Source organism: Tenrec ecaudatus, chromosome 13 (assembly GCF_050624435.1).
Source record: "Tenrec ecaudatus isolate mTenEca1 chromosome 13, mTenEca1.hap1, whole genome shotgun sequence".
NCBI lineage: Eukaryota > Metazoa > Chordata > Mammalia > Afrosoricida > Tenrecidae > Tenrec > Tenrec ecaudatus.
Genome location: NC_134542.1, coordinates 8,383,650 through 8,396,124, shown reverse-complemented (window position 1 = coordinate 8,396,124; position 12,475 = coordinate 8,383,650). Strand labels below are relative to the sequence as shown.

At 49.2% G+C, this 12,475-nt stretch overlaps 1 protein-coding gene across 1 annotated transcript in view; it reads left to right on the top strand.

The window, feature by feature from the left end:
- LOC142423805 (nuclear body protein SP140-like protein) overlaps positions 1–11,278 on the top strand; it is a 63,825-nt gene extending 52,547 nt beyond the window's left edge. The window contains exons 11-19 of the mRNA XM_075528887.1: positions 740–844; positions 2,674–2,816; positions 4,155–4,202; positions 7,813–7,854; positions 8,457–8,572; positions 9,268–9,376; positions 9,657–9,734; positions 10,106–10,243; positions 10,947–11,278. Coding sequence (XP_075385002.1) covers positions 740–844; positions 2,674–2,816; positions 4,155–4,202; positions 7,813–7,854; positions 8,457–8,572; positions 9,268–9,376; positions 9,657–9,734; positions 10,106–10,243; positions 10,947–11,027 — 860 coding nt within the window. The 3' untranslated portion in view covers positions 11,028–11,278. The remainder of the gene's footprint in view (positions 1–739; positions 845–2,673; positions 2,817–4,154; positions 4,203–7,812; positions 7,855–8,456; positions 8,573–9,267; positions 9,377–9,656; positions 9,735–10,105; positions 10,244–10,946) is intronic.
- Positions 11,279–12,475: the final 1,197 nt, after the last annotated feature.

Below are 12,475 nucleotides of genomic sequence, written 5' to 3'. Positions count from 1 at the left end.
TCATCTGAAGAAGTGCAACTACCGTGGCGTCAATTCCCACTGTCTGCCTCGCTCAGGACAAGTCACCTTCCTCCCTGTGTCATCGCACATCATTCCAGAGCTCCTTGCCCTCCCCTTCCAGACAGAGAGCAAGTGGAGGTTAAGGAAAACACACAAAGCAAAACAAAAATAGAAGGGAGACACTCTGGGTTTACTGCCCCGGTGTGGTCTCGCTGTCTCTGCGTCCACTCAGCACTCAGGGGGAGTGAAAGTACAACCTGTGGTTCTCTCAAAGGAGCCCTTCAGGTAAGCATTGAACTAGCTGGTGGTTCACGTCCTCAAGGCTGTCTGCTCCTCCTGTAGGATCACTGTGAGTCAGAATGGACTCAATGGCAGTGGGTTTGCATGGCTGCCCCTACCTGTCTCCTACAGCACAGCAGCCTAGCCAGGCAGCTCCACTCAGAACCGCGACAGCAGCTGTGTGCTTCATTGTCATTGAGAGAACCCATGGGTCTAGTTTTATGAGAGATGATTGCTTGGCACGGCACTCCTCTTTGTGTGTGAGGTTTGGGAGGTTGCGTCCAGGAATGTGTTCTGTAGTCCGGTATCAAAAACGCCACTGGGAAGAAAGGCTTGGAAACTAGAGATTAGTGGAACGAAGCTCCCAGAGACCTCTCTGAGCTTGATAGGTATGACTTCAACCACGGAGTGGGTGGAGGGTGCGCTTGTAAAATGAAAAAACACAAATCTTCTCTTTTAGGTTCAAGAAAGCGCACGTATGAAACTCTCGATTTTCTCTCCCCTTCACTTCCTGTGACCTGTGGTCAGGTGAAAGGGACTTTATACAAGAAGAAACTAGAGCAAGGTGTGTTTCATTATTTTCTTTCGTTTGTAACTTCTCTCAGAACCACTATGTGAATTACACATTATTGTCGTTTGAGTTGAGCAAAGGAGCGGGGCAGCCTTGCCACTAGAAGGGTGGGCCATCCTGTCGGCTCTACGTTATGTCTACCAGAGCACAGTGATGCCCAGGCCTGCGCCGTCCTCACAGCAGCAGGCGTGCTTGAGTCCACAGCCACTGTGCCAATACAGCTTGACGGTCTCCCCTTTTTAATTTTGATGGCCTTCTGCATTGCTAAGCAGTCCTTCCCCAGAGAGGGGCCAATCCCGATAAAGTGGCCTGAGTGCATGAGATACAGCATTGGCCCTTCTCGAGTCTGAGAGATGTTGGTCTGGAAGTCCATGGTTCATTCCGTATTTTTCACCAACACCGACATGCCAGAGCCCTTTCTTCTTCAGGCTTCCCCTTGCGGAGTCTGGAAAACCAGAAAGCAATTCTAGTCTCTCCAACAGGGCCTCTAAGATTTGGGATGATGAATGGACTTGTTTTGCATTGGTTAATGCTTCCTTTCTTCTTGTCAAATAATACAAGGTTCCGCTGTATTGATAATATCACGTTTGTCTCATCAGCTGGTGGACATTGGACTAGTTTGAATAATGCCACTGTGAATACCCACATAGAAGTTTCTGTGTGGATAGAGTAGAGCTTCAAAAAGAATATGGAAAAAATTACATTTTCTCTTACTCCATTTATCGATGCACTTAAGAATTTTTTCTTTGTACTTTTAAAAGTCAGTTTGGGTGTCTTACTGTCTCTCGGGTTTTTAGTTGGGTGTATAATTGCTGGATTATATGGTAACTTTATGTCAAATTTCCTAAAGAACTGCCAAACTGATTTCCCAGCAGCTGTGTCATTGTACACGCTGACCAGTGGTGGACCAGGGTTCCAACCTCTGTCCATCTTTGCCAGCACTTTCTGTTGGTCTTTCTAATTATGGCCATCCTGATGGGTGTGAGATGGCTTCTCATTGGGGTTCTGATGAACACCTCCTTAAAGACTAACAAAAGATGACTCGCTCTTACAAATACCCTGGATGATGGTAGCTCTTATAAAAAAACCCACAATTCCCACTGGGCAGCATTGTCTCATTGTTTTTAATATCAGCCACCATGATAACAGGGGCTTGGTGGCGTAGTGGCTATATATTGAGCTGCTAACCTCAGGGTCAGCAGTTCTTAACCACTAGCTGCTCTGCAGGTGAAGGATGAGGCCATCTACTCCCGTGAAGAGTTACAGTCTTAGACCCACAGGAGCCGTTTTCCTCCATTCTGTAGGATCATGAGGGCTTGATGGCAGTGATTTGAGGTTGACCATGAGTCTAGGGAAAGGACCATCTCTGCCCCATAATGCCATCAAACTGGATGAAAATGTGGTAGTAACCAGGCAGAAATACAGGTGGCAATAATCTGAGCTTCAGGGATCTGAGCTACCTGGGATCTCAGCCCCATCTCCTGCCTCTGAAAGCCAGATCCAGAACTCTGCCTCCACGTTGGCCTCCGGGTTCAGTAGTAAACTGAAATCTACTCTTTTGTCTTTGGAATCACTTGCTTCCCTTCATAGGTAGTTTTGGGATATTTTAAAAGTCTACTTGGGTGGTAATTGTCACCATTTCCGTGCATGAAGGTGAAAATGGGACAGCAGGGATTTCTTCTGAGAGGACTCTCAAGTTGAGTTTGAATGCCTAAGTCTGAGGGACAATAGGCTCGCCTGTGACCCCAGATCCAGTATGTTAGGAAGCCACAGTCTGGACCTGGGATCAGAATCCTCCAGTTCACCTCACCCTGGTCTTACAGGAATCTCGGAGAAGTGTATAGAGAGTGAGGATGGTCGCTGGTTCACCCCTAGAGAATTTGAAATCAAAGGAGGCTATGGAAGATCTAAGAACTGGAAGCTGACTCTGCTCTGTGGTGGACGGCACCTCCAGTGGCTGCTAAAGGTATCCCTGTAACAAGGGCCGGGGTGGGACGGACCCTGCCATGTTGTGTATAGTAGCAAAGTCACTGCTTACACACCACACACTTGTTGTAGTTCGAGTTCTCATGCCCCGCTTGCTCCTCTTCCATGGACAGAAGAACCTCCCATTCCTAACCGTAGTACCACCAGCGTTCTAAGAGGAGCCCTTCAGGAACAGATGCGCGGGCTCAGTGGAGGGAGAGGTTGTTCACACAGAGGTGCATGTAGACAACTTTACTCACTGAGACAAAGGAGGTTGATAGTCAAACAACTGGAAAGAAAATATTCCCACAAATGAAGGGCATGCAAACCAGAGTCAAGATTGAGGTGGCTCTGTGGGCATATAGATAACGGGCAATGCGACCTGGTCCATCAGTGGGACTCTTGAGTTTAAACTCATCACCTTGACATGCAAACATCGCGTCCACATCTCACTCACTCACGCGTTCCAAAGGCCTGGTCATTCTATGAAAATCAGCATCCTGCAAAGCCGGAGGATGGTCACATCACAGAACGCAGGATAACTCCATCATCACGTAACTGCCAAACCACAGAGAATCATGACCTGCCCGAGTGGACACATAATTGAATCCTCGCAGTCTATTTTACTCTCGCTAGATGCGCTCCATTGATATGCAAAATAGCTGGGAGTAGATTTCCTTGCTCTTGTCCTGCGTGCAAAATGGGAGATGACAAGATCGTGAGTGAGGAGTAGGTGTACGCTAGACAGCCACAGGGCCTTCCACCGACATCGCTGTCTTTTTGCCTGAACCCCCCCCCCCCCATATTCGACACAGTGCTCAGCCCCAGTGACAACCTCTGACCATTCCGAAACTGATCTCACTGACCCTGGCTTTCCCCTTCCTGGGCTCTCTGAAGTTCCTACTAGAGCCTCAGTTCTATAATTATGCTTCCACAGATACTGTTTGTCTCTCTAATATTGTCTGTCTCCTGCCTCACACCTGGTGCCCTTGCAACAAGCATGTGTTGATTGGATAGTCCTGGTAGAAAGAGTCCGTGGCACCGATGGAATGGGATAGGAGGTAGTGGGGGGATAGATACTGTGACAGAAAACCTTTCAGGGATTGGTCGTGAAGCACAAGGGAAAGGAAAAATGTGCTCATGGTGATTTTCTGTCGGCCACTGATTGACATCTAATAGTGGTACAGGCAGGAAGGGTATGTGGTTTCTCATGTAGACCCCTCTGGTGGGAGCTGCCAGTGGGACACCCAGGTCGAATATTTAGGAAGAGACTGGAAATGCCAGACTCCCAGAATAGAAGTACAGACTAACCACATTCTGACATCATTTTGTCTTCCAGAAAGGGTTTCTACCATATCCTCCAAGAATATACCAAAAGAGGAAAAAGGTGAATATGACATAATGTTCCACAGGGATTAATAGAGGGTATCAAAGTGGGAAAAGCCATCCTGATTATAGAGCACATAAAAGTTTCCATCATTACGTGATGGGATTATTTTTCATTTGAGCCAAGGGGTTTTTTGTTGTGTGTTCTTTCATTGATTTTACAGTGTTCTTGCTATAATGAAATCAGATGGAGCAAATGTTTCTCACAGTTATTAAATTGGAACAATAGGAAACCATTTGTCATTTCACCAGACGGACTACCAAAATCTGAATTATTTTCAGTTCAGTAAATGTACACATGGACGCACAGTTTGTTCTCAAAGCCAAGTGGTACGCTCTTCCTGAGGCTGCTGCTGTTGGAGAAGACGATATTGGGATGTGCGCGTTGCTTGTAGGAGGGCGGGGCCTGGCCTGGCGCAGGTTTCCCTTTGCATTTGCCTTCACCACTGGAACTGAGCAGACTGCGCTTCTATCGGTGTGAGTGATTTCTCAGTGAACGGAGCCTAAGGAGGCTCGAGGGAGCGAACAAAGATTTAGGACACAATGATCACTGTGTCTTCTACAGTTTTTTCCAAAATGAATTATGAACGTTGAGAGAGATGACTAGAGAAATGTCATTCTTATAATTTAGTCAGAAATGGCATCCAAGAGATTCACAGAATTCTAAGGTTCTTACATGCATAGCTGACTTGTGGGGCCTCATATTCTACTGGACTTTTACATTCCTTGGTGTTTATACTGGTGTGAACTCATTCAGACAGTGGGGCATTTCATTCACTAGTCTTTTTCAAGGAGAATGTAATCAGTGAATACATGAAAAAACAACAAGAACACAAAAATAACTCAGCCCCTCTGCCTTTCCCTAGATCAGGGGACCTCAAACTAAGGCCCACGGGCCTCATGCGGCCCACCAAGGACATTTATCCAGCCTGCCAAGTGTTTTTGCCCTGTTTGCTTTTTTACTTCACAATAAGCTATGTGCAGTGTGCACAGGAATTTGTTCATAGTTTGTTTTTTTTTATAACTATAGTCCGGCCCTCCAACAGGTCTGAGGGACAGAGGACCCCTGCCCTAGATGGGAAGATGGTTGGTGGTGGTGCGTAATCACTTCCTACCCATAGCAATGCAGGGCCCAGCAGAGCCAAACCCTACCTGGCCCTGCACTGTCCCCACAATTGTCGTTATCTCTGAGCCCATTGTCAATCCATCTCCCTGAGGATCTTCCTCCTCGCTGACTCTTAACCAAACATCATGTCCTTTCCCGCGGTCTCTTCTCGCCTGATGACGTGTTCGAAGTCCATGAGATGAAGTCTTGCCACGATGTGCTGTTCCAAGACAGAGTTGTTTGTTCTGGAAGGCCATGGTGTGCCTGATTCGTCCCTGACACCACAGTTCAGAGGCAGCAGTTCTTCATTGCTCTTCCTTGTCCCCTGCCCAACGTTCACGTGCATATTGTAAGAACCGTGACTTGGATGGGGGCATCTCGCTCCGAAGGGGATGTCTTCGCTCTTCTGCATTTTAAAGGGACTTTTTGCATCCGGCTTTCCCAGTGCTGTTTGATCTCCTCACTGCTGTTTTCAGGAGTATCCGGTGAAATCCTGACACCCATGTTTCCTCTGCTAATCATCATGTTGTCTGGTGGTCCCGTTGAAGAGTTCTAGTTTACTTTAGTTGCCATCAGGACTGAAGGCTGTCGGCTTTGATCTTCATCCGTAAATGCTTCAGGTCCCGTGCACCACAGGTTGCTAAGGACACTTCCTCCAGTCCTGCTGCCTACTCTTCACCCTGCCCAGCATCTCAGATGATTTGCTCAGCATATAGCGCAGCGGCTCTCAACCTGTGGGTCACGGCCCCTATGGGGGTCAAGTGACCTTTCACAGGGGTCACCAGATTCATTGCAGTAGCAAAGTGACAGTGATGAAGTAGCAGTAGAAATAGTTTTATGGTTGGAGGTTACCACAACCTGAGGAACTGTATAAAGGGTCACAGCATGAGGAAGGTTGAGAACCGCTGATGTAGAGTGAACAAGTAGGGTATAAAAGAGCAACCCTAATGCGCTCCGTTCCTGCCTGAAGCTGCGGTGTCCCTTGGTTGTGTTGGAATGATTCCGTTGGTCTGTGTCTAGGTGCTTCATGAGCACAGGGAGTGTGGATGAGCTCCCTCTCTTCACCAGGCTGTCCGTCCTTTGCTATGATCCACACAGTCAAATGCTCTGGCATCGTGGAAAGCACAGTGAATATCTTTCTGGTCTTCTCTGCCTCCAGCCAGTATCCATCTGACATCAGTGACAGTCCTTGTTCCACGTCCTCTTCTGGTTCCAGCTTGAATTTCTGACCCTCATTGTCAGTCTCCCGCAGCAACCATGTTCCAGTTATCTTCAACGTTTTACTTCCATGTGATGTTAGGGTTTTGTTTTTTTAACTGATTTCTGCATTCTCTTGGGTCACCTGCCTCAGGAATGGGTATAAATCAGGATCTCCTGCAGTTGGTTCGCCAGGGAGCTCTTTTCCCAGTTCCTGGGCGTCGATGAGTGGGTGCTGCCAACATTGCATCAGCTGGTTGAGACAGTTCAGCTTTGACCCCGTCCATTCCTGGAGCCTGGGGTTGGAGCGCGCCTTGGGGCAGCGTGGACTTCCTTCTGCCTTGACGCCATCAGCTCACGGTCGTAGGCGGCCCTGCAAAGGCTGACCACCTTCAGGCAGTTGCGTATGGAGGCGACTGGGTATTTCTCCCATCGTCTTCTGATGCCTCCTTCTCCGCTTGACATTTGCCCATGGACTCTTTTGACGTTACGACTTGAGGCTTCAGTTTTCCCTTCTGTTCTTTCCGTTTGAGAAATGCTGACTGTGTTACTTCCCGTCACGTATTCAGTACATTTACAACCGGAAATCCGCACATCTACCTTTCCCCAACTTCTGAGGATAACATAGTCAAGATTGGGCAAATGTGCCGGCGCTTTCCAGTAAACAGTCTATCCTCCTTTGTAGGTATGACTCTCATTACCTGTTGTTGCTTCCATAATTGATGTATTTTCCTGGTCCAAAACAGAAGCACCCCAAAGTGACAGTTTGTGGGTCATTTCTGCCTCTAAGGATCTTCTTGCTGACAGAGCACTTTGGCTTCTGGAAACATCACTGTTATTTTCGGCACCACGTGAAAGTTAATTTGGCCATGACAAGCCTCTCTTACATCTTTTGGTGACAGCTCCCATGCTTGAATAATCGGATCTGTTAATCTAGAAGAGTCCATTTATTGTCACTATCAAAATTCTCCTCAGAAGCAAGAATGGTGAAACTTCATTCACACTTTGAACTTGGTATCAGGAAGGGCCCTCCTTGAGGAAGTCATCCTGCTGGGCGTAGACTATCAGGAGCAGAGGAAGGCACTCGATGAGAAAGGCTCACACGGTGGCTCAAACGCAGGGACAACGTGAGGATGACACGAGAGCTGGCAGTATTTCCTCATCTGTGTGGTGTCACTGTGAGTTGTACAGCAGAGGGTCTCCAGGAGTAATAAGAGGCAGATCGGACTCCCATGAAGGATGGCTGTTGAGATACTGAGGGATACGGCTGTGATACTCAGTGTTGTCACTGTCTTTCTCTCTTCAACAGAGAAGGCTGCAGCATAACAGCAGGGCTGTAGTTGACCCTCATGTAAGTACTCCCTAACCAAAAGGAGGATGTGTTAAATTCTTACAGGTTGAGATTAAGGTGTGAGTTTGAAAAGCCCCAGAGGAGATGTTGGTGGGCACCAGGATGTATCCAAGTGCAGAAAAGAGGTGGAAAAGCTCTGGGATCTGTAGAGATGTAACTGCCCCAATGGGAGTGACTCTGGTGGCCTCAGGGAGACAGCGGCAGACACCTCAGGCATTCTGTCCTTTCCAGTTGGCAAATCCCCCTCCGTAAGTCGATATGGTCAGTATAATGCAGCCCGATGGGTTTAATAATGAACACTTCAGGTTCTGAAACCCTTGTTTAGTCTAAAGGGAGTCCTAGACATTACTCATTTCATTGTGTTGCTAGTTTTCCAGTGTTACAAGGTACGGTTTTATAAAGAAAACGGGTTTTGGGTGGACAAACAGCCCTCTTTCTGAAGGTCACTGCAATCAGCACTCAGTGTGGTCCGTGGAAGTGTCAGACAGAATCGTGCACGTGCCCAAGCTGTGTGAGAAGGCAGTGCCACGTTCTCGGTCCCCACGGTGCTAGCCTTGAGGCCTCGGCGTTCCTGGTAACGTGGGCCTCATTGTGCCTTCCAGCCTGACAACTCGGATGACTGTGAGGTGTGCAGGACTGGAGGCGAGCTCTTCTGCTGCGACACTTGTTCGAGGTCTTTCCATAAGGAATGCCACATCCCACCTGTGGAAGTCGACAGGTTGGTGACATGCAGCGCCAGGCCCCTCCTTTCTTAGAAGGGATCCTTCCCGTTGCTGTACACACTCACCCTTCAGAGTTCCTCCTTACAGACGACAGGTAAGGCTGTGTACAGATAGGCAGGCAAGGAGCAGTGTCCTTGAGTACCAGGATAGAGACAATGTAACCCAGAGCTGGTCAACAAGACTGGAGGTAGCAGTTTACTGCTCTTTGGCTATCAAAGACCTTTCTTCTGAGGACAGTAATTGGGCCCCTTAGCCTACATCCTATGACTGCCCTCTTCTAGAAGTTCCACAGCATGGACTTCCGGTCAGAAGGGATGGGCCAGAATGTTCCAGTTGTTGGTGTTCTGTGCTTATTCAGAAAAATCAGGTGTCATCACCTAGCTCCTATATTTCACACTGGTCCCTTCACACCGATGAAGATCCAAGTCCTCCGTGAACGAAGGCCCATGCCCTGATGCCTGGAAGGCAGGACTTGTGTTCAAACAGAGAAAAAAACCCACCACTCACCATGACACCACTTTCTGTGGACTGACACCCCTGGTAATACCATCAATATGGGAAGTTTTGGCTTGAGATCCCACATGAGGGTTAGGAAATTGTGAGAGGGGCCCCCCATTCTTGAGAGGAGCCCATGGTGATGGTAACTGCCCCAGAGCCTTGCACACAGCCCACTTTCTGCCCAACCTCTCAGAAACCCCTGGAGCTGCATCTTCTGCAGGATGAAGGATGCTCCGGGCAGCCCGCCGTGTCAGCAGGAGTCTGAGGTTCTGGAGAGGCAGATGCTGCCTGAGGAACAGTTGGTGAGTAGACTGCACACCAGCCCCAGCCTTGTCCTTTGTCGTCACCCAAGAGAAGCAGAGCCGCACAAAGCACCCCAAAGGAGTGCGCTCTTCCAGTCAGGCCGAGTCACGTGGCTTCGACACCACAGCTTGTCTTCACGCCGCTCAGGACCTGTTTCTGAGAGCTCCCCATGCTTGGGGGCCCTTCCGGATGACCTGCCTGAGTCGTGGGTTCTGTCTGAGCGCGGGCTGGGCTTGTGCCTCTAAGCTGCTGTTCATTGACAGCCTCCTTCTTTTGCAGAGATGTGAGTTCCTCCTCTTGATGGTCTATAGCTATTCAGAGAGCTCCTTCTTTGCCAAAATTCCATATTACTATTATGTAAGTAACAACAAGCCATGACTGCAGTTTGCCCAGATGTTCTGTGTGCCTGAAACTGTCGGTGGTATGATGTGTGAGCCGAATCGGGCAGGGGGTGATGGTGTGGGCTGTATTTCCACTGAATTTGAGGGTGGGCATTGAGCCATGCAAATAGTATGACCAGGGGAGGCTCTGATGGTATAGTGGCTTATGTGGTTCAAACCCACCAGTCCCTCTGCTGGAGATAGACGAGGCTTTCTGCTCCTGTAAAGATTTACAGCCTCAAAAACCCAGAAGGGAAGGTCTCCCTGTCCTTAGGGCCGCTATGAGTGGCAGGGAACTAGATATCTGGATTTGGTTTGGGGGGTCTGATCATTGGCATTTCCCCCCAGAATAGAGAGCAGGTCCTCAAGGAACCCATGTGGCTGAACAGAATCAAGAAGAGGTTGAATCAGAAGGATTACCACCGAGTGGAGGAGTTTGTGAGGGACATGCGCCTCATCTTTCAGAACCACAGAGCATCCTTCAAGGTGGGTGCTTTCCCCGCTCTGCCTCCTTGTCTTTCTTCTGAGCCCCTCTGCGCCTTGTTCAGGGGCCTCAGCGACTGCACAGGATTCCAGAAGTAAATGACTTTATTAGTTCAGAGCCAGAGCCCTCGGGGGCAAAGTTCAGTGAGCCAACTGGTTTCCCTGCACCCAGAATTCCTCTCCTATGCAGAGGACAGCGGAGCCGAGGGGACAGTAGAGGATGCACTGCTTCAGTTCTTAAGATGAAGAAGATCCCATTGACAAGTTACATGGGACTTGACTTCTCTCCCAAATGCACTGCATCAGACTTCTCAGAAGTCCCAAAGCCCAGGTTCTTTTGCCATAAGACATTCCCTAAGGATGGTCCTGCAGTTAATGGGGCCTCTCAGACAGAAGGAAATGACCATTGGGGAAGGAGGCGGCCATGCTTGTCCCTTAGATTGTTCTGTGCTTCAGCGAACACTGACGACTTTGAGAACTGTATCTAAAATACTCGAGTAGCAGGCCCAGGTGTCGTCTAGTTAATACATACCCTTGGTCTCCCGGACAGAAGTGACCTGTGGCCTGAAGGGCCTTTGGTACGTGAAGCCTGGTGTAACTCTGGCTTTACCCCTTGGCTGTTTACCGCAAGAGCCCTGCTCACTCTGGTCTGCAGGTGTCCACCAATGGGCGCAATATACGTGATTTTTCTTGCCATTTCTTTCAGGACAAGGACTTTGGTCAAATGGGTCTTAGACTGGAGGCTGAATTTGAGAAGACTTTCAAGCAAGTGTTTACTATTCAGTAAACAAGTGAGGACAGTTCTCTTCAGTGTCAATGCTGTAGGTTCCCTGAACAAATACCCTTTTCTGCCCAACCCCACAGCAGCTCCTGGGACCAGATGGGCACAGCTCCGTCTGGAGGATGGGCTTCCCGGTCTCGTGACGAAGCCAGCCTCGGTTGTGCTTCCCATGGGATCCGTCAGACGCATGCTTGCTTAGCTTTTCTACGCTCCCTAGTGTTTACTCCCTGCCCTAGAGAACAATAATAAATCACTTACCTAAGAGCCTTTGTCTCATTCTGTTTTTTCAAAACCCCGACCTAAGAGAGCAGGTCCTCAAGGCAGCACTAGGAAGCAGGCCTTTAGGATGTCGAGCCAGAAGGTGACGGGGAGTGGCGTGTTGATGGTCCTCGGAGAGCTGTAGCAGGGCCATTGTTAGAATTTGACGTGTGGTCACTGGGTGATCCACTCACAGGTACAAGCATCTGGCATTTAAAAAGTAAGGGAGAAGTCCTTGTGTGGCTTTGATAACCAATAATCTATTGGGAAGGGTAGATGTCAGGCAGGGGGCTGTTCATAGCGCACACCCACGGCCGTCTGGGGCAGCACTTCCAGAGATGCCCACACCTCCATCTGGGAGGTGGACAAAGCCATCAAGAGGGCCTAGCACAGGTCCTAGTTTGGGTTTTCTTTTTTTTTAATCATTTTCTTGGAGGCTCTTACTGCTCTTATAACATTCCACACATCAATTGTGTCAAGCATATTTGTACTTCTGTTGCCATCATCATTTCATCTTGAGCCCTTGGTGGTTGTCTCCCTTCACCCACATTTCTAAGCTGTTAGGGAGCAACCGTGGACAGACACTCCCCACCTGTTTGAACACCTTAGGACATGTCACTCGGGGATCAAGCTCCCCACAGAGTTGGCTCAGCCTGGCTCACAAAAGGACAGCATGTCAACAGTCCTGACACGATGGGGAATACAAAGGCAGTTCACGCACAGAAACATCGTGCCCTTAGGCTACAGGGGCGGAGACGACTGGACAGTGGAGGAAAGCAAGGCTGACCCCAGCTGGGACCAGGACTCTCACAGGAAGAAGGGGTAGAGCCTGGGGCCATGTCCTTATCAAGTGGGCCAGGATCCCCGGGTGCCCACCGCCATCTCCTGTGGAGGCAAAGGCCGTGCTGGAGCCTTGGAGAAGAGAAGGGGTCACTTAAGCCACGAGACTGCCAAGGGCAAAGGGAGGGGACTCAAATGCCAGTGTAGTTTACTTGGGCTCGGGAAGGTTGACTCTGCTGTGATGCCGGCTGCCTGGCTTTATTCTGACCTGAGAAGGGAGCCTGAGTCCCAGAAGCTGCAGGAGGACCTGGACCCAATGGCTACCTCCTCACTGCAAGGTCTCAGGCTCTTTGTAAGGATTCCTGGGCTGGAATCTCCCCTTGGTGCCTCCTCTGGGGCACAGCACCTGTTCCCTG